Consider the following 21,458-nt stretch of genomic DNA (forward strand, 5'->3'; position numbering starts at 1 on the left):
TGTTCATAGAAAGACAAAGCTTTAAAGAATGGTACAAGATACAATCATAAGAACTGCGGTGTTCGGGTCGTTAGAGGTGTGACGGTCGAAGAACGTACGTCTTAAAATTTTATCTTGCACCGTGTTTTTAAATTTTTGTTTGTTTGTCATTGGTTAACGTTAATTGGGACATCCTATATGTCGTACGTATAGATTTTAATTTATAAGCTAGGAAACATTGAAAAACGAACACAAAAATTAAGGTATATTAAAAATGCTAAGCCATGCAATGAGTTTATAAAGCGTACCGGACAAATAACTGACTATTGTAACACTCCGGCATGCTAAGCTACGGTATCGCAGTACAAATATTTGGCAAATGTTGCCTTATACATCTGAGTAAAAACTTCAAGCGCATTCAAAGATTTAGCAAAGGTATGTGTGCCGATGTGTCCTAGATATAAAAGGTGGAGGTGAAAAACTACAAAAGGAACAATCAATTTATCGGTGGCGCTGACAAAGTAGGCAACAAATTGCTTTTGCAGTTGAATAAGGCCAACACCAAATTTCACTAAACCGATCTAGCCAACAAATTATTTTTGAAAAACTACCTAAACTACATTGCTAATGTGAAAAAGCTTTGCAGGCTGCCCATATTCTAAAGTTCTCGCAGCAGCCAATTGTGATATCGTAAACACTATAGCCAAGGCTGCCGCCCAATGGCTAGCAGTACTTACGAACTAGAAGCTTTGTGACTTCATTACCTCACCGAAAGAGGCCCAATGTATGGTGTGGACAATCAATCTATGTAATCTTGAGCTCGGACTTAAACAGTTCGATAAAACTTCTTTAGCTCCTAATTTTATCATTTGTGAAATATATGTGCATTTCCGCCTATTTTATTCAATTAAACGTCGCTGTAACGACCCCCAAGGGATCTTTAACAGCGGGTATAAGTAAGTAACTAAAGCCTAAGAAATTCGTGGTACACTGCATGTAATAAATAAGCGGTGTTACGCTGTAGAGAAAAAAAAATGGCTAATTCAGCACCCCTTAGTTCCCGTGATTATAAACCCTTATCGTTTAGATGAAGCAATAAATCTTTTGTAAACCATAATCGAAAGTTGTGTGCACTAAACGCCGCGACAAAAACGAAGTAAATCGAAATAAAGCCTTGCTTTTAGAGGATAGAGTATCTGTAATATAGGGTACTCAGTGTCATTCGCGATGCATAGAACGGATGACAAACGGTACGACAGAAGGTTCCGAAGTAGAGAACCTTGATGACACGTACTCAACAGCCCTCAAGCTTCGCTAAGGTCAGTTATGAAATATTATGAAACACTTACTACTGCATCCGAACTGCTACAACAGTAATGAAAAGGCGCCGGTGATATTGCGCTCGTTTTAGTGTTCACAGACGGAGTCGTGCAGGATTCTTCCTGACGCACAGAACTCCTTACAAGCGCTTTGCTTGTCGAGAAATCGCGCGACTGGCAACCCAGGCGTGAGTGTTATTCATTTGCGCTGCCAGTTTCCCGCCAACTCGCCCTAGTGCCAAGTACAACATTTTGGAGAAACACAGTGCTAAAACGCAAGTTTCTCTGCGGGGATGTTTCGTCGGTTGTGCTGCTTCTGATTTCGCCATTCCGCAGCGACTAAAAGCCGTATCGCAGAAAGCGTTCGAAAGAAAGATCGATGACGCTCGAGGAGGGATCCAAAACAAACTGTTGTGATTGAAAGTGCACCACTGACTTTTTTTTCCTCTCTGGACCTATTGTGGCGTCTTCCGAATTCCGCATGCGTGATTGGTCATGTGAGCACAAGCACTGAAGGCTAGATTAGTTTCTCGCACCTTGACGCTGACGGAAACGTGGACTGTAACCCGCCGCCGTCAACATGCTGAACGCAATCAGGGCTATAGGACTTAGGTATCTTACGCAAATGTTTCGTACTGATAACTATGTTGAAACGTTACCGCGAAGGACATACCAAGCGTTGTCGGATCTCTTTGCGGTAATAATGTTCTTGGCACGGGATAAAATTTTCTTTTGTTAGAAAAAGAGGCATTCTAGTCAGAATACGTGGTAGCCAACGAACCCTGGAATAACAGAGCTTGGACAGCACACACACTGTCAGCGACACCTTTGCCGTCAGCACCAGTATTAGAAGCACGACTCACCTCTCTCTCGACATCGACGAGTGGCTTGCAGCCAGAGTAGTCCGACCTGTCTGCCCACGTTCCGTTCTCGAGGCACGTCCTCGTTGCGTTGTCTGTGTAAAACATGCAGAAATAGTACTTCTTGTGGGGGCGTCAGCCATGACAGCAGAGGAAATACACCAATTCATATATTTGAAATAAGTGTCCGAAAACATTTGTGTATTTTTCTTCGTTTTTTTGTTTTTGCTGGAATCACAGGTTGATTTTTTTTTTCTGTTTCATAACCTTCAAAGGGCACTGAAACGTAGAATAACATCAGGATTCGCGTCACGCTTATACTTTGAGCCGAAATAAATGCCTATCTGATTTGCAGTTATGTAGCGCAGTCCAGGAGTTAGCGTCACTGTGTTGGGCAAAACAAAGCTCCCTCGTCTTGCTAAATGACGGAATAGGTAGTTTCCCACTGAATTCCATCACTATTTAGTTAAATGACATTGAAATTTGTAGATGTGACAGTGTCATTGCCGAACACTCTATGCCGGCACATTTATTGCATGCAGCGAAATCGAAATATCTGCTTTGGATCGATAATAGAAAACTCATTCAGACCATTGTTGTGACACCTAGTCCGCTTAATGTATGCGCAACAAGAAGGTAAACGATCAAGACTAAAAGAACAGGCTATTAGCCTTTTCAAATGATCAAAACAAAGTGATCACCTTCGCTCATTTTATATAAAAATGAAATCGAGGTTGTCCTAAACAAAGTGCGGAAATCTTCGTATAAGGTCACTAGTATATTACATTTGCCCACGCAGCTCTTCTGGTCTTCCATCAATATTTCGTACGCGTGATCATTTATGAAAAAATTCACTGATTGAATACCGCTAAAAACAAATAGCCACAAAGGAGAATTTGAAAGGACAAACATGGCTACGGCAAAGTAGTGTTCAGGTTGTAACATTAGCGCAGTTCCCACCTCCACTTAAGCGCCTTCATTGATGATTAATTATTTATTCTTATTTTTGTACACGTTGCACTATACATATAAAGTATACATATAAAGTTTCATAAAATATAGATTTGTCCCTGACCAGAGAGCTTAAAGATGAAAAAAAAGAAAGGTTAGGAAATTAACTAGGATACTGTGCAAAGTTGAGGATGTTTTATCGCCTGACATGAATTGAAAGCATGCCCCACAAAAGGAGCACAGCATGAGCGAAAGTCCTACAGCCATAAGACGACGACTGGCACCAAATCTCTTCAAAATGTGGAATTACAATGCTTACATAAAGAGGAAAGATTATTCTCTTATCAAGGATAAAACATAGAAGAGAGACAAAAATATACAGTCATGATAGCAATGACGCCTAATTCTAGCAAAGGAGCTGTAGTTTGACAATGAAAGGACAGCGCTATATCAGTCAAAAATAGCCAACATAGCCAAACTCATTAACGCACGTAGGTGGAAAACTACTCTGTTTTGGAATCATGAGCACCACACCACGACACACTAGGTTTGGCGGATGGTACAGTGTCGGGAGATTGAGGTGCAATTCCTGAGTTTTTCATTGTTTCCATGGACAAAACTGCACTGTTGTGCGAGAAAATTATCAGAGCAAGTGGGGCTATGAAAACAATCGGGAAAAAAAGAACAGGATAACAAGGAGTATTGCGTCTCTCTTGCCAGCCTCCATGTTTAACTGCGAAGTGTAAGGGCTTGTTTGCGTTCCAGCACATGCTTCCATCTTATGACGCTAACGTGCTAACGAGCATGTGATGACCCACGCTAAATCATGGTAACACGTGCTTCTACTTTCTTATCCGTGAAACTTGGGAATTTTGCTCACGCAAGCAGGCGCCTATATCAAAGACTAGATGAAACAACAAAAAGTTGAATAGCTAATGCAGTTACAATAGATAGTCATGCAGTACTCTATAACAAAATAACAAAACACTAACAGAGCATGTCCGAAGGTTAGGAATGCAAATAGAGCAAAAAAAAAAGCTGTAAGTGTACAAGAGCAACACAAGCACGAACATTTCATGGGAACACAGAAAACATCTTAAGGTACCACATCGCCTGGCTATCACATGTGCCAACAGCCAGCCCTTGCATTATCCCTATTTGTTTTGCCAGCCGAGAGATATGCAATAAGGCTGCATTGAGGACCAGCTGCAGTACTTAGTTTGTCATTTAAAATATAATAGTACAATACACGCTGTCGGCTTTCACAGTTGCGAAGTCTCCAGCAGGCTGTACATGTTGTAAGGGCACGGTATATACGTGCGCGTACTTAACAAGTGACTTATCTTTCATGTAACGGGAAAATGCTTTTTTTTTTTCAAATCTACCCTGTTGTTCAATGGGACGAATGCGCTGCTGGTGAAAAATCACTGCTAACCCGATCTTTCTGCTTTGTATGCCTGCAGGCGTCTCATTTGTGATGTCCGTGGCTCAAACACGTTGATTTCCGCGAGCACATCCTGCTAGAAAAGCAAAGTGATGACGTAACTTTTGATTTCCGAGAACTATGCGTCCAAACATGCGCCTCATGTGCTACAGGTGCAGGTAGATCTTTTCAATGCAAAGCTTTATAATGATTGTGCCAACAGAGGCCCTCTGTGCTCTACAAGTAATGGCGGTATTTAGATCGCACAGTATCTTAACGTACATTTACATAGCAAAGAGTAAAATAAAATACTAACCTGATTGTGATTCATAACGCAGCCAAACCTTGACATTGTATACCGATTGTTCCTAGCACTAAGATTATTCTCTTCTATGTTTTCGCTTTCTTCTGAACGCTGTACATGGTGACGTAAATGAAGATTGCCGCTTCGTGAAGCCGAAATGCTTCTATTGGCGGAAAAGTGCAACAAAGGAGCGCCTTTCCTTTCTTTTTCTCTTTATCTTTCTTTCTTTCTTTACTTTCTTTGTTTTCTACAGTGCCAGAACTGGACAAGCATGGTATGAGCACATCGCTACACTTCAGGGAGCAGTGATACGTCAGATGCTCCAGTTCCGCGAAACGGTCCACGAAATTGAGCCAGAGAACTCACAGATGGGAACTCGCGAAACCCACTCCGCACTTTTAGAGGGCGATGAACCGTACAGGAGAGGCCCACGCATAGCAGGCGGAAATAAATACTCATATCCTCTAGGTTGTCGATTCTGTTTTATCAGGTCTGCGTCAACTGTCTCGGCTACGCTAACACAAAGTTATCCGAAATGGTATGGCTATTTTTTTTTTCTTTTCGCTCCTTTCCCATAATCGGCAATAAGTATTTTGACACCTTTTCTTTTCGTTGAGTTAGTTTAGCTCCTGGTTCTTTCGAGTAATTCGTGCTTTTTCCAAGAAGATTCATAGAACAGTCGAGCGCAGCTGTGCATATAGCGCGTACAACTGATGTCACGGCGATCACAATCGTTTACCCACTAAGGTTGTACCTTCGATTGCGTGTAGTACATCACCCGGGCTCATTTCTGTGTTCACTTCGTTTCTGTTCATTGTCGGGCTTATTAGTGTGACATAAGTTATATAGACACTCCATATAATCGGATACTCAATGTAAATTTTCGCCGGCGTCATCGGCATCGCCATGTTATGCCGTAATTAAGGACGGTGGCTTCGTGCGGCGGCGCCTTTTCGCGCGTACAAGTTGAGGGAGGGGAGTGGGGAGACGTGCGCGCGCGTGGAGGGGAGGAGGCCGGGGTAGCGCGCTTCCTCGCCGCTGGTGCCGCTCTTCATCCCTCCAGGGTTCTGACAGCGTGTCATCGATTGCAATGTGTTCACGTTTGCCTGTGCGCTCGTGCCATAATTTCTTAGTTTAGTGAGTAAGCCAATGTTTATAGCACTTATATATATAATTTGTTATCTCAACCAATGCTTCGCCTTTCGAACGAAACTGCAACGTTTTAATGAATCAATTCGAAAAAGCCTTGCTTTCAGTTCTTGTGCGATTTCATAGCGTGCAGTGTTCTGATGCATCAATCGTCATCGAAGCCGTAAAAGGCGACATCTCTAACGTACCCTTTGTGATGAGATAAACGAATTTGCGCTGCTTTCGGGAGTGTATAGATGAGTAACGAGACAACAGTTCTTAAGGTCAGATGGGCGCCCGGTCCGCATTTCACTCGCCCATTCATTATGAGCCGAATCACACTTTGTAGTGTTGCTCAGCAATAAAATTATGCCAAAACAAAATAGCCAAGATGTCAGAAAAAAATAACACATTAAACATCTCTTTGCTACAGACATTTATAGCGTAGATTTTTGCTGCTTACATAATACGAAATTGTGGTCCGTTATACATGGAGAGCCCATTACGTATCTCTGCATGTTATCGGAAAGTACCACATCTTTCTTGTCACTGGTCGCAGCAGCTGACCAAAGTGGCATTAGTAGCGCGGCGACGTGATAACCAATGACGAATAACGAACGCAATAAAACACAAAATACATCGTACCAAAATGCGGCTCTTGGACACTTTCATGGAGAACCTTACCAGCACCGTGAAAGCCAAGATGATGATTGATATGACTCGTTGGTGTTCATTCATGATTTCGTTTCCTTTTATGTTTCTTTATTTTATTTATTCGGGCTGTACACAGCGCAAGAAGAATTGATAACACGCTAACACCTGTAAACCAGCTATTGAATTCAAATATAATTGGACTGTGTTTCATCTTCGAATTTAGCTTTATAGCCACGAAGCATAACAAATAGTTAGAACGACAGACAGCTGAACTAGTTGGTAAGGATTCATGATGCAAAAAAGAGAGGTGAGGCGTGCAGGCAGGACACAAGAGTAGAGAAGTGGACAACACGAACGCCGACTATCAACTGAAGGTAGCACTGAGGCGAAAAAAGAAAGAAGACACAAAACTCGTCTACGCAAGCTCTGGAATTGTGTCACCGCGTGCCAGTCGGGCACATGTGTCGGTCTACTTGAGAGATAACTGTTAATGCACTTAATCTCTTCCTTATGTAAAGTAATCGAAGGCTGACTCACGCATGGACTTCCACCATTATAGATATGCCATGCCTCTACCATAAGACGCGTATCTTCATTCTTATGCCTGTACAATATCGCGCATTCACCTAACTCTGGCGTGCAGTTACAATCCAAGTTATCTCTCAATCCAAGTTATCTCTCAAGTAGACCGGCACATGTTCCCGACTGACACGCGGTGATACATTTCCAGAGCTTGCGCAGACGAGTATTGTGTCTTCTTTCTTTTTTCGCCTCAGTGCTACCTTCAGTTGATAGTCGGCGTTCGTGTTGTCCACTTCTCTACTCTTGTGTCCTGTCTGCACGCCTCACCTCTCTTTTTTGCATAATAACAATACTCTCAACTTTTATAACAAGAAAATAGTGTTTTCGAGATGTACATACCAAATTAAGAAAGATCCCATTGTCCTGCTCAACTGGAGAGAACAGGGCCACACTCCTATGATTATTTAGATATTCTCCGACATGTTGCACGTAGTGCCCAGTCTCCTAACTTCTGGGTTTCTTTTTTTCACTTCCCAAACATTTGTGAACAGAAAAGCAATAAAGCCCGTATTCACAAAAAGCTTTCTCGCTGAAATTTTTCGCCAAAGCACATTTACTTCAATATTGACGCTGTACATGTATTATTAACAAAGGCAGCCAGCCAATAGCAAACAGCACTCAAGGGGGACATGACACGGTCACCCAACAGGTTGCGGTTTTCCGAGAGAAATTGTAGTAGAGGGTCTATTATGCCTATACACGTGTACAAACTGGGTAGTAAAAGCACATTTCTGTACAAAATAATATCTCGATATCGCCGGCTCTAAGCCCCGCCCTCCGGCGCCCACCGCCATATTGCCAAGCCACGTGCGACGTCTTCTGTTGCATGGAAGCTGAATCATCGCCTGCTACAAAATTAGCCACCGCACCACGTGAGGTCGGAGCATAGCTGCTGTTTGTTGCCGTATTTGCACCAGATATCGCCTACGATGTCGTCTACACCGTCAATTTCGCGTGATGAAACAAGTGACGAATCTTTGCGCAGCAGAAATAGCGGTGGCGTAGAGTACTCCGCGCATTTTGACTTCGACCTCATTGCCACCAGCTCAGGTGACGAAACATGGCCTCCGAGATTTGCGCGCGCAAATCTAGGAGGTCATGGACGAACACAGCGTAGTAAACTTGGTCAACACAGATGGCGACATTGGTGTTGCGCGAAATGCTGCTGGTGCCTTTCAGCACTGTTAATGAGTGCAGCACTGCTTAGTCAGCCATCCATGGGGGACAAAATCTGGTGCTACTTTGTGCAATTCAAATTGTTAAGCGCGTAGATTGTTTGCTGGCCTGCATTCCATGCATCCATGTGTCTCGGATCTGTACTCAAGAAAACTACGATCTTGTTAAGCTGTCGCGTTTTCCCACCAGTTATTTTAATTGTTTCCTCTGTAAATGTCCGCGCGCGTGTGCCCGCGGAGCAATGATTTTGCACGATGTACACTTTGACTGAAAGTTTACTTGACCTCACTTTTGTGCACCCAATATTGGTAAAAAAAAAATAGCAAGGCTAATTTTTGCCTGCCTGCCAGATGGGTCGTTGCGCCAGCGCCGTCAGCTTCGCGTCTCGCCGCAGCCTCAGCATTTTCACGGGTATCCCAAACTCGGTGAGCAGGCTCAAATCGTCGTTGTAGATGTCTGGGGTGAAGCGTTCCGAGAGCAAGCAAAAATAAAACGTCAGATGAGCGCCAGTACTTCCTTCCCGCATTCATCTCCCAAGCCTTACGTTTGACAGGCTCCTTGGGGAATCTGAAGTACGATACGGCGCACTCCCCTATCTCTATCTCTATCTAATTATGAGGAAAAACGTAGAGGACGGCTCGGGATTCATATTTATTACAGGGGGCTCTGTAACGCGCTCCCAATGCATGGTACAAGGGCATTTTCTCAATTCACCCCCACAAAATTGTACTCACTTGAAATGATAGTAATCAGTGTCAGTGGGCAGAAAGGAATGACTAAAATATTTGTTCTACCGATATAGGCGCATACAGACTAATAAAAAGCCTTCCGAATGGGCGTGCTGGAGGAGAAATCTCAATCAATCAATCAATCAATCAATCAATCAATCAATCAATCAATCAATCAATCAATCAATCAATCAATCAATCAATCAATCAATCAATCAATCAATCAATCAACCTTTTTTCCCTTGGAATAAAGTTGATTAGGCAAGTCAGGAAAATTGTGACGCCCGTAACGAAACAAGCAAACTCGACTGATCCGTTTGTGCGCAAACACATAGGGACATGTGTTGGCATTGCGCCGCCATTGCAGCGCGACCACCGCTCCCGAGAATGCGGCCGCCGGGGCTTCGTGCTGAGCAACAGAACGCCATACACAGTGATCCGCCGCGGAGGATATGCACTGTTACGAGACAGTCATAAGTTGCAGGAAATACTAGAAAACACATCTTTTGCAGAGACAAACATCCTTGGGCCATGCCTGTCCCACGCATTGCAGCCTCCCAAAGCGATGCGGGCCGTCTTATACAGTTTATGAAACCAACTGGCCACAGCAACCAGTCGTGGGCCTAATGGACAACCGCCCTCATTCGCATTGCTAGCGCATCTCTCCCTCCCTCTACTACCTTTTGATCGCTCAATCCGATTCCCCTCCGTAAATTGGCGAGCAGGACGCAAGTATGGTTGATCTCCTAGCATTTCCTTCCTTATTTTCCTCCCTCCTGCATACATCACACGTAATGTTGTAGCCATGGCTGTTCCGGGGTAGTATTCGTCGGAGCCACGTTTTCATAAGATAAATAAAGTATATTTCACTTCGACCAGCCTAATGAGAAAAAAAGTTTCGGCAATAAAGGAGAATATTGTGGTGTAAACGAAAGGCTGGCCGGCGTTTCGACTAGTGGGTTTTTCTTAAGTGGCTTTGTCGAAGATACGCCCGACTATTGAAACTTGAACGAGCCTTTCGCAGGCACCTTATTCTTCTTTGTAATTTTATACCGCACTCTGCTACTTGATCTGCCAGCCCCCTCGATTGTGGTGGCGAATAATGTGTTAGACCGAGTTGCGTTTTGCTATGGCATAAAATATCAGACACCGCATAGAAAAGGACATCGCGCTTACTCGACGTGTCGTAGAAGAGGTCGTTGAGGAACGAGAAACAGGGCAGTGTGGCCACAGCTCCAGCGTTCGTCACTGGCCAGCAGGACAGGCCATCCCACGTGCGGTGACAGGTGAGAGGTCCCCCGTTGTCGTCTGCGGAAGCAGGAACAGCCGCGTCTTTGTTGAAGTCGCTAGGACTTGGTAACCTCCAAAGAACAAGCGTGCGACATGTGCATCATATTTAGGTCCTCGGTTTGTCATATGCACAAAGACTTCGTGGCGTGCCATTACGTTGTGCGAGCTCCGCAGATGCGCGTGGCGATGGCTGATGAAACTAAGGTTACCTAAGCCAAGACTAGCCACACGTAAAACAGTCCAAGAAAGTACGAGAGAAGTGTTTTAGAATTATGTTTTCCAACTCGCCCGGATCATCTTTGTTGTGCAGTTCACGGATGGTTACTCGGCATCTCTTGCTTGGGCTTGGGAAAGTCCACTGAGTAACCTCAGTGGACTTTCGGCTATAATAGCGCTTTGGATTCTCGCAATATCTGAAACAAGAAATCCACTTATCTTGTCGACAGAGGAGTGGTCGGTCGGAAAACTTCCATTCTTTCGCACTGCTACACGATATGACTGAAGGCGACTTCACCAGGGGGCTGACAAACGCGAAAGAGGAGTAGCCAGATATGCAAGCTAGTGCCGCCAGCGTGCATACAGGCTACATCACGGTGCGTATTCAGCAGCACGTTGTTACTGTGGAATTTTCCGTACGAGCAGGCGCAAGCGAATAGCGATGTTAGACATATTACAAGCGGAAGTCGCGGGCCAAATGTAAACAGTTACTGCGAGCGAACAGCTTTCTGAATTCGGCCGTCGAACTGTAATGTTGAGCCAAGTCCTTGCGTGCTTCTTAGGAACCTTTAGCTGTTCGCGAACGCGTTACTATAGCTCGCAGTTTAAGAAAGGTTGGCAACAGCTCTGTGAAAGACGAGGTTTACCAGCTGCGGCTGTCGCACGCAATGTTTTCTCTGCAGTAGTAAAGAATAACACTGCCCCAATCATCCTTTAGTAGGACAGCGACCAATCATCTCTCAAACACAACAAATCATGATGAAGAACCCCCGTTGGAAGCGCGTCGTCTTCGTCAATCTGTAATGCATTGCCCACCGTTGTTACTAGCAACACTGTGTGCCATTCTTTCAGTCTCTTGTTCTCTCTTTCAGCAGAACGCAACATTATATAAGTTTCCGAATACCTGCTCTACAGCTGTAGCCCGACTCCGAAATACGAGAGCGCTTTGCAGAGATAATAGCAGGAGATTATAAATGACGAGGCGAGACAGATTGGACAGGAGCTATGTGAGCTTATCCCTCGGAACTTCGAATAAAAAGAAGGCGACAAGAAGGTTTCGTTTGATCCGGCACGGCACACTGGAACTTCTTCCATGACCTTGTTTTATTCATGCCTCTTTCGCGCATCACTCCTTTCTTTTTGGATGCCTCCCTACAGCTCGTTGGGTGCCCAGCCTAATAACTTGTTCGGGCGATTGCGCCTTACAATTGTATGCAGTGGAGAATCTCGCAACCTTTTCCTAGCCGGACTTTCGGCGTCTCGCCTTACTTGGCTATTTCGTGTATCGGCTTGCTTCCTCAGCAAGCAACTCATTTCGGCCAAAGCGTGGTTGACCTCGGGCTGCTGATCTGCTTCCAGAAACAGTTGGGAACCGCATTACAGAGACGGCCTATGTTGCAGCACGGATGGTAAAAAGGGATGACGCTACTCGTCACGCGCACGGCGGTACGGTCATTGTGGCAACACAACCGCGGGCACTCTTGAATCACGCAGTCGTCGAGAGAATGCGCGAATGTCAATTTGGTGACAGAAAAACGATGCCCATTGATTAGGTTCTAAAGGACGATCAGAATATTCGCTTATTGGCTACAGTTTGCTCGCAGACTCTAGGGAGCGTTAAGCAACCTTTTTCAAGCCACACGAGAGTAAACGCTCCAACATGCAGCATTCAATAGTGAAGAGGAAAATATGCTTATTGACTTGGATTGAACTGATATAATGATCAAGTAAAATATGCTTATCTTTCCTTGAAAGAAGTTAGTTTTACAGAGGAGCTTGACAATATACATAATGGCCATGAAATGTCCCATCATCATTAAGGCATACTGCAACGAAATTCAACTTTATCTAAACTATAAGTAAATGAGCACAGTATACGCTATCTAAGTAATCTTTGCGAAGTTACATAACCGTTAGTTGTCTGATTTTCTTATCAACAGCCTTTAATAGCGCCTAAGCAAACGACGGAGGAGAAGATGGAACGAGGAGAAGATGAAATACCTGTCGATTCAATCAAAGATGGAGGAGACATAATGCTTGAAAAACTGGCGTCTCTTTATACGAACTGTCTATCGACTGCAAGGGTCAGAGATAACTGGAACAGGCTGGCTTCAGGAAGGGATACTCTACAATGGATCGCATCCATGTGATCAATCAGGTTATCGCTAAATCCGCAGGGTAGAATAACCCTCTCTATATGGCTTTCATAGATTGCGAAAAGGCATTTGACTCAGTAGAAATACCAGCAGTCAAAGAGGCATTACGTAATCTAGGAGTACATAACGGTTACGTAAATACATTGGAAAATATCTAGACAGGTTCTACAGCTACCTTAATTCTACACAAGAAAAGCAGGAAGATACCTATAAAGAAAGGGGTCAGACAGAGAGACACAATTTCTCCAATGGTATTCACTGCAGGCTTCGAAGAAGTATTCAAGCTATTAAACTGGGAAGGCTTCGGTGTAAGGATCGACGGCGGATATCTCAGCAACCTTCGGTTTGCCGATGACTATTCTATTCGGCAACAATGCAGACGAATAGCAACAAATGATTGAGGACCTTAACAGAGAGAGTGAAAGAGTGGGGTTGAAGATTAATATGCAGAAGACAAAGGTAATGATAAATATCCGGACAAAAGAACAAGAGTTCCGGATCGTCAGTCGGTCTCTAAAGTCCGTGAAGGAGTACGTTTACCTAGCTCAGTTAATCACAGGGAACCCCGATCATGAGAAGGAAATTCACAGAAGAAGAAAAATTGGGTTGGATTGCATACGGCAGACAATGCCCGCTCCTGACTGGGAGCTTACCATTATCACTGAAAAGGAAGGTGCACAATCAGTGAATTTTACCAGTGCTGACATATGTGGCAGAGACTTGGAGAGTGACAAAGAAGCTTGAGAACATGTTAAGAACTAGGCAAAGAGCGATAGAACGAAGATTGCTAGCCTAACGTTAAGAGACAGAAAGAGAGCTGTTTGGATCAGAGAGCGAACAGGTATGGACGATATCCTAATTGACATCAAGAGGAAAAACTGGAGCTGGGCAGGTCATGTAATGCGCCGGTTGGATAACCGTTGGACCATTAGGGTTACAGAATGGATACCACGAGAAGGAAAACGCAATCGATGACGACAAAAGACTAGGTGGAATGATGAAATTAGGAAATTCGCGGGCGCTAGTTGGAATTGGTTGGCGCAGGACAGGGGTTCTCGGAGATCGCAGGGAGAGGCCTTCGTCCTGTGAGGGAGAAAACAGGCTGATGACGATGATGACCATGATAAAGCAAACGACATCTGCACCTAGTAGTAAAAGGCTATGACGTAGTTGCGAGAACATCGCATCCAAAATGTTTCAGCGTGCCTCGGGCAGCCACAAACTCCGTCTAATCTCGCAAGTGATGCAGATATTTGCTAATCTCGAGGTCCAAGCTGAGATCTTAATACCGAACAGCGTCTAATGCCGGAGTCATGATCTCAATCTTTCATCACTCCTTGCCAGCAGAATTGGCGGCATACTTCTTTTCCAGCTTTCCTATTAAGAATGCCCACTTTTGCGAGCACATTCCAGCGCATAAATTGGTTATTCAAACGAAAAGTTTTACTCGTAGGCTGTTCTGTATCCTCGCTAGCCTTGTATAGGCTTATTATGCCACCCAAGATCTTGTTGTGGTGTGCCTCTACCCCTAAAAACAAAGGTATAAAAGTAAAGTTTCGACGAACCCAGAAGATAGGCTTGGGACTCATTGAGGGCCGCAATGTAGCAGCGTATCTGCGCGAGGGATAAATTGGCCAAGTAGCTTTCGTCGAAAGGCGCATCCGGCTGCCCTGAGCCGTGGTGTTCAATCGTGAAATTCTCGATGGCAGCAACCAGTGAGTCCAGTGCCGCGCTGTGTTCGCTCTCGGTCCAGGAGGCGCCGCCAGCGTTTCCGCTTCCGCCTTCCATCGTCCGCTCGGCAAACTCGTTACGTCTTGCTCGGTGTTGCTACTGGTACGAAGCACCTGCGTGGAGTAGAAATGAAAGCTGTCAGGCGACAAACACCTGCATGCATGAGCAATGTTCACCGAACTTAGACTATAAAAAAAACTTTTATAATCTACAACGTTTCGCCGAAGCACATTCCCATCACTCCTGATTTTGAGCACATTGTTACGAAGCACCGTCGGAGACGAAACTGCAGACAGCAGCGAAAATGACGACGCTCGCTAATTCCGCGACGACTGTCTTCCATCTTGTATGCCGTTGAACGCATTGCAGATAGCCTCTCAATATATTTTAAGCGGCTCTGCTCCCCGTGGCGATGTATTTAAGCGAATCAGGCCGGCTAATCAAAACAGTGCGAACAGCTTTGTCAATTCTGCTCGTGCTGCTCGTGGTCACGAAATACGCGTGTTTCGGACGATGCCAGTAACAGAAAAAGCTTTTTCTCGGAAACAATAATGCAGTGTTTCTCTCAAGTTCCCGTGAATTATTCTCAGTGGTGCAACTGGTGTAGAGACACGTAGCAGGCCGACAAGACGTGTTTGCCTATTTATTACGGCTTCTCATTGCACGCTGATTGAAATTTAGGACAGTATTCCTGATTTACAAACTAAAACTATTACATTTCTCACAGCTACCCAGCGACATGCAAAAATTGATTGACTGAAGTAGATAATACATGTAGCAGGTACTAGTGACCGTGGAAACAGTAATGCACTTTTTTCTGAAGTAGTAAAACCAGCTGGCGTGTATAAAATTGTACATGTGGACGAGCTCAGCACCTAGGAACCTAACGGCTCTACTTGTTTTATCTAACACAATAGAACATATATAAGGGGCATAAATAATGCACTGCTCAGTCATTTACCCGCTAACAGCGGTATTGCGTCAGTGCAATTATCTTTTAAAAAGTGAACTCTACCGCATAAATACTTTTACATAGCTAACAGTACAATATTCACAGCATTTAAACGTGACCACAAACACACAGTAGCTCGATCGTTGCTGTGGTGGACCCGTTGTTATTCATCCACCGATTCCTTCAATCCCATTTTTCAGTTTTCCTTACTGCTCATGTTCCCCAGAACCGCCAACTACCTTGTACATAAGAATATTTTATGTTTGGTGTCACGCTGAGTGCTCGCTTGTAAAGAAAAAATACAAGTGTGTTTACTTGTGCCAATGTATACTGAAGCGCTGGTAAAAAATTTAAATCAGTATGATTTTCCGCTCTGGCCTACATCGTCCGAATCGACAGTGCGCATCAAAAGCGGTATTCCTGTTTTCTTTTGGATTGACTTTGAATTCCTGCAAAATAATAATACTGATGATGAAAGCCTGATCAATTGGTGAAATGCATTAGTCTGCTTTTGTGCAGGCGCACTTGAGCATTACAAATAAGAAACAGCCGAAACAGAAGTAAATGTACAAGAGTTGAAAGAATGTGTGATAGCAAAGATACAAGACAGACTTCCGTCCCAAACACATTTAGCTCAGTCGCTATATGCCCATGCTCATGCGAACGCAATATTGTCTTGTGTTTGTCGAGCAGCGGAAGCATAGTAAAGAGTTCAGTATTGTGCCAAATATATCCCCGTTTAGGTCACGCTATCGAAAGAAAACAATTTTTTTTTTCGGGAGCGTAAATGCGCTACATATTGACTAACTGGAAAGACTACTTTGACGTACGACCACCAAGAGAATTTACCTATTACATGCCAAGTCGGGAGGAAGTTTAGGTTCATCAGAAATTAGGTGATGCGAAAGCTTTTGCGTCTGGCTGTGCGTGATACACTCCGCTAATAAAGAGCAGTGCCCACGTCACATGAGTCCAAAAAATTGCATAAGATGCTACATAGTTACGGGAAATATTGCCACATTTGACGCGGGAAACAATTGGCGCGTTGTTCGCGACGGACACTGCCAATCCATTTTTCTTACTTCTGGTGTCGCGGTGCTGATCAGGAGCCAGTAAATCAGCTTTGAACGAAAACTTCGTTTCATTAAGCAACGATGCTTCTCAGTGACTCTTCTCTTCACAGCACCATAATGCAGTGTTAGTGTTTGAATTTACGAGCATGAACAACATAAGACGGTAATCGCTGTTTGTAGATACCATAATTTTTGCGAGTGCACTCAGCACGCTAGAACACATGCTATGGGAATGCCAGGGACTAATACGGGACGCTGAGAGCGAGACCTCCATCGACAGCCTCCGCGCGAGATGACCGGCCGTGCTGCTCAGCTCGAACCTGGCAGACCAACTCTGGGCAGTCCATCGGGCCATGGAAGCCGCCTAGAGGCAAGAACTCCTGGCCGTAACCTCGGCGGGTGCCCCAGACCCTAACTCGCCGGACGCGAATCGTTCTCATTCGAAAGTTTTCTCGCTAGCTCGCTCGCTCGCTCGCTCGCTCACTCACTCACTCACTCACTCACTCACTCACTCACTCACTCACTCACTCACTCACTCACTCACTCACTCACTCACTCACTCACTCACTCACTCACACACTCACTCACTCACTCACTCACTCACTCACTCACTCACTCACTCACTCACTCACTCACTCACTCACTCACTCACTCACTCACTCACTCACTCACTCACTCACTCACTCACTCACTCACTCACTCACTCACTCACCACCTTGTTTCTAAGGAAGCAAAGAAGTAAGAAATAAATTTCTTACTTCTAAAGAAGAAATAAATTTTCAGCGGCTTGTCATGGATCCTATCTGAAATAATTGCAAAATAACAACAGAGGAAACAGGAAAATAAAATTAGAAAAACAAAAATACGTAAGAAACTTTGGTGGCGAGTTAACCATACAACTTGACGATCGATATTTCTACCCGAAACACAATACGCAAGGCACTGATGCTAAAGTCGAATCATCGAACAAAACGCAAAACACTGCCTCAAAAATGTTTCAAGAAATCGAATTCTTGTATGTTTCATATCTCGGTGGTATATTGTCCGGTCTCAGTGGTTCTAGGTATCCGACGCGCTTCTATTTTGTATTTCGCAAGACGCATTTTACTCCGCACATAAAGAAGATCAGGCAGTGTGTTCGTGAGTGGTCACGCATCTTATATTCTATGGAATTAATTGCCTCTGAAGGTGAGCCCTAGTCACTGAATATTCACGTGATGCTTTCCGTAACGCATCATTAAATTCTGGATATGGCGACACAAGCTTCGAAACCGGATTTAGTTTCTTTTTACTATTCGGCGCGCACAGGTAGCAAACTGATGATAGACTTCACTGTATACATATCAATATATTATGAAACTTGATGGCCTGGAGCAGAGGTACAACACCGGGCGGCTAATCTGAAGGTCGTAAGCTCGAATCCTCGGCCAGTTCACGACATTTCCAGGCTTGGAGAAGCACCTGACGCCCACAAAAAGATTGCTGATAGCCCAGGGCAATGGACTTGTCCAGGGGACACCAAACAGGAAGGCCTACTAAGATTCAGCACAGGCACACCCTCACCATAACATAAATTGGACTCACTGCCGCAATATTTAGCCACAACCTCGCTGATTATGCCCTCAGTCCCCAGCGGCTGCGGAGGATCAGACCAAGGTGGCGGTCAGACATTCGACGCGGGAGAGGGTGCTAAGAATATCTGGACCTGGACAGGTCGCTACTGGAAACAGAACCTGGGAACGTCTAACACGCGAACCCGCTCGAGTACGGCTAGCTTCGCAGCGCTTATTCAGCAAATATCAGACATTTCCTGGGATAATATTGGCCTTAGTGAGGTTAGAGTAACTGGTGAGGTCTATGCAGTCCTGACAAACGGCCACATCCTCCGCTATAGATGTATTAGGGATAAAAAAGAGAATACGGGGTAGGACCTCTAATGCATAGGGATAAAACGGGAAAAATTCATGAATTCCACAGCATAACAGAGAGCGTAGCAGTCGTAGTAATAAAGCTGAATAGGAGCTATAGAATAAAGGTTGTACAAGCTATGCTCCAACACCCACCCACAATGATGAAGAAATGGAACAATTTTTTAAAGGTGTTGAATTAGCGATGAGGAAAGAGAAAACCTAGTATAGTGCAGTCACGGATGACAAAGAAAAAGTGAGGGAAAAGAGGCTGGGCAGCAAGTAATTGGCAATTACGGCGTAGAGTTTACGAACAATAGAGGAGAGACGTTGGTAGAATTCATAGAAAGGAATGGGCTCCGCATATTGAATACCTGCTTTAGAAAGCGCAATTGCAACCAGTGCACCGCGAAAAGCCCTAATGGAGAAACAAGGAATTAAATAGATTTTATGTTCTCCGGTGATCCTAGCATACTGCGGGATGTAGAAGTAGTGGATAGAGCAAATTGTAGGGACCATAGGTTAGTGAGGTCTAGGATTCACCACAATATAAAGAGAAAAAGAGTAAAATTAATCAAGAAGAAACAGGCCAACCTAGACACAGTAAGAGCAAAAGCAGAAGAATTCAGGCTGGAGCTCGCAAGCAAATATGCGGCTTTAGAACGGGAAGATAAAGATGTCATAGAGGAAATGAATAAAACCACAACTACGCTGATTTTAGAATCTACAAATGAAGTGGGAGGTTAAGCAACAAGGCAACCAGGAGGTAAGCTCTCTCGAGTAACAAAGGACCTAATAAAAGAACGACATAGCATGAAAGTGTCTAATTCAACAGATCAGACTGAATTCGCGCAACTGTCAGAATTCATCAAGAAGGAGAAAGTAAGGGATATTTGAAATTATAACTTGAGGAAGACTGTGGAACTAGTAAAGAATGGTCGCATCATGAGATCAGTGCGAAGAACACTTGTCATAGGACAAGCTAAGATGTATGCAGTGAAATGTTTGCACGGTAATGTCATCAGCGCCTTTGATGATATAGTAAACGCAGCACGGGAATTCTACGCTGACCGGCACAGTACCCAGAGCAGCCATGCTACCTCCATTGGAAGTTGTGATGAACGTGATACAGAGGCTCCTTATTTAACTAGTGATGAAGTTAGAAGGGCCTTGCAAGACATATCCCGTGGAACAGCGACAGGAAAAGATATGGAATAGCACTCGGTTTAATCAAAAATGGATGTGATATCCTTGAAAAGCTTGCGACCCTTTATACGTAATGCTTCACGACTTCAAGTGTACCAGAGAGCTGGAAGAATGTCAACATTATACTAATCTATAAAAACGGAGACATTAGAGAATTAAAGAATTATGGGCCAGTAAGCTTGCTTTCGGTATTGTGTAATGTATTTGCCAAGACAATTTCCACTAAAATCAGGGCAAGAGACATGACTTCAATCTACTATGAGAAGAGGCTGACTTCAAGAAGGGATATTTTACAATGCATCACAGCCTTTTCACCAATAAAGCAGTTGAGATATGTGCACAGTACAATAAACCTGTATATTTGGCTTTCATAGATTTTGATAAAGAATTTCATTCAGTAGAGATACGAGAATTCATAGAGACATGGCGTAATCAAGGTGTAAAGGAGGCATAAGCGAATTTCATGGGAAATATCTACATAGATTCCACAGCTACCTTGCTTCTCCACAAGGAAAGAAGAACGTTACCTATCAAGAATGAGGCTAGGCAAGTAGACGCAATCTCATGAGTACTATTCAATGGATACTTAGAAGGATTCAATCTATTATACTGATAAAAATTAGGAGGGAAGATCAACTCCAAATATCTCAGCAACCTTTCCTTTGCAAATGAAATTGTCCTGCTCAGTGATACTGGGGTTAAATTGCAATGAATGATTGAGGACCTTAACCGAGAAAGTGTAAGAGTGACGTTGAAGAATTATATGCAGAATATAAATATAATGTTGAATAGTCTTGAAAACGAACATGAATTCAGGATTAGCAGTCAGCCTCTAGAGTCTATACGTTTATTTAGATCACTTCCAGGCGACAATGATTATGAGAAGGAAATTTGCAGAAGAAAAAAATTGGTTGAAGCGCATATGGTCGGCCATTAGAAATTCCTGACTTGGAGCTTACCATTGCCGTTAAAACAAAAAGTGCACAATAATTACGCTCTACCGGTGCTAAAATATGGTGCAAACACTTTTGGAGCTGGACAAATATCTATAACAATTTAACGACCACTCAAACGGAGATGGAATGAAAAATGTCAGCGGTAACGTTAAGAGACGGGAAGACAGCGATATGGATCGGAAACCAAAACGGTATAGTCGATATTCTAGCTGACGTTAAGCAAAAAAAAAAAAAAGCTGGGTAGGCCATGTAAACCGTAGGGTAGATAACCGGTGGACTATTGGAGTCACAGAAGGGGATACAAGGGAAGGGAAACGCCATGGAGAACGGTCGAAAACTAGGTAGGACGAACAGATAGAATCAGCCAGTGCAAGGAAGGGTTAATTGGAGATCGCAGGCAGAGGCCATCTTCCTGCAGTGGCCTTAAAAAATATAGGCTGCTGTTGCTGCTACTGCTGATGGTGACATATTAAGAATATTCTTCTGCTGTAATCAAACTTGCAACACTCTATGAAAATTTGAACGAAATTGCAGCCATGTGGCCCGTCCAACTAGACATAGCTACGACAATTCCGTTAAAATAGTTTCTTAATGTGTTTCCTTCAAGTATTAGGTGATGTGTCAAAATCATTCAAGAAGTGTTCACTGACGCAGACCATACAACGGACGACGGAACCTTAACGATTTTGAACACCGCTTAAAGGAATGAAGGCAACGCAAAGTTGAAGATCTAATCACAAAATAACTTTTGCACTCTCCGATCAGGGCATCTTTAATATCACTGGTATTTGGGCAAGATTGAAACTTAACGCAGATGAGGGAATGCTCGCGATGATCCACACGCGAGTAGTTGCAGTAAGTATGACG

At 43.9% G+C, this 21,458-nt stretch overlaps 1 protein-coding gene across 1 annotated transcript in view; it reads right to left on the reverse strand.

Annotated features, from left to right (window-relative positions):
• LOC126540931 (diuretic hormone receptor-like) overlaps positions 1 to 21,458 on the reverse strand; it is a 101,480-nt gene that overhangs the window by 22,412 nt on the left and 57,610 nt on the right. Inside the window, exons 2-4 of the mRNA XM_055076457.2 lie at positions 14,332 to 14,610; positions 10,281 to 10,412; positions 2,162 to 2,253 (exon numbers count right to left, since the gene is read on the reverse strand). Of these exons, the coding sequence (XP_054932432.1) occupies positions 2,162 to 2,253; positions 10,281 to 10,412; positions 14,332 to 14,554 (447 nt within the window). The 5' untranslated portion in view covers positions 14,555 to 14,610. The remainder of the gene's footprint in view (positions 1 to 2,161; positions 2,254 to 10,280; positions 10,413 to 14,331; positions 14,611 to 21,458) is intronic.

Source organism: Dermacentor andersoni, chromosome 2, assembly GCF_023375885.2.
Source record: "Dermacentor andersoni chromosome 2, qqDerAnde1_hic_scaffold, whole genome shotgun sequence".
Classification (NCBI taxonomy): domain Eukaryota; kingdom Metazoa; phylum Arthropoda; class Arachnida; order Ixodida; family Ixodidae; genus Dermacentor; species Dermacentor andersoni.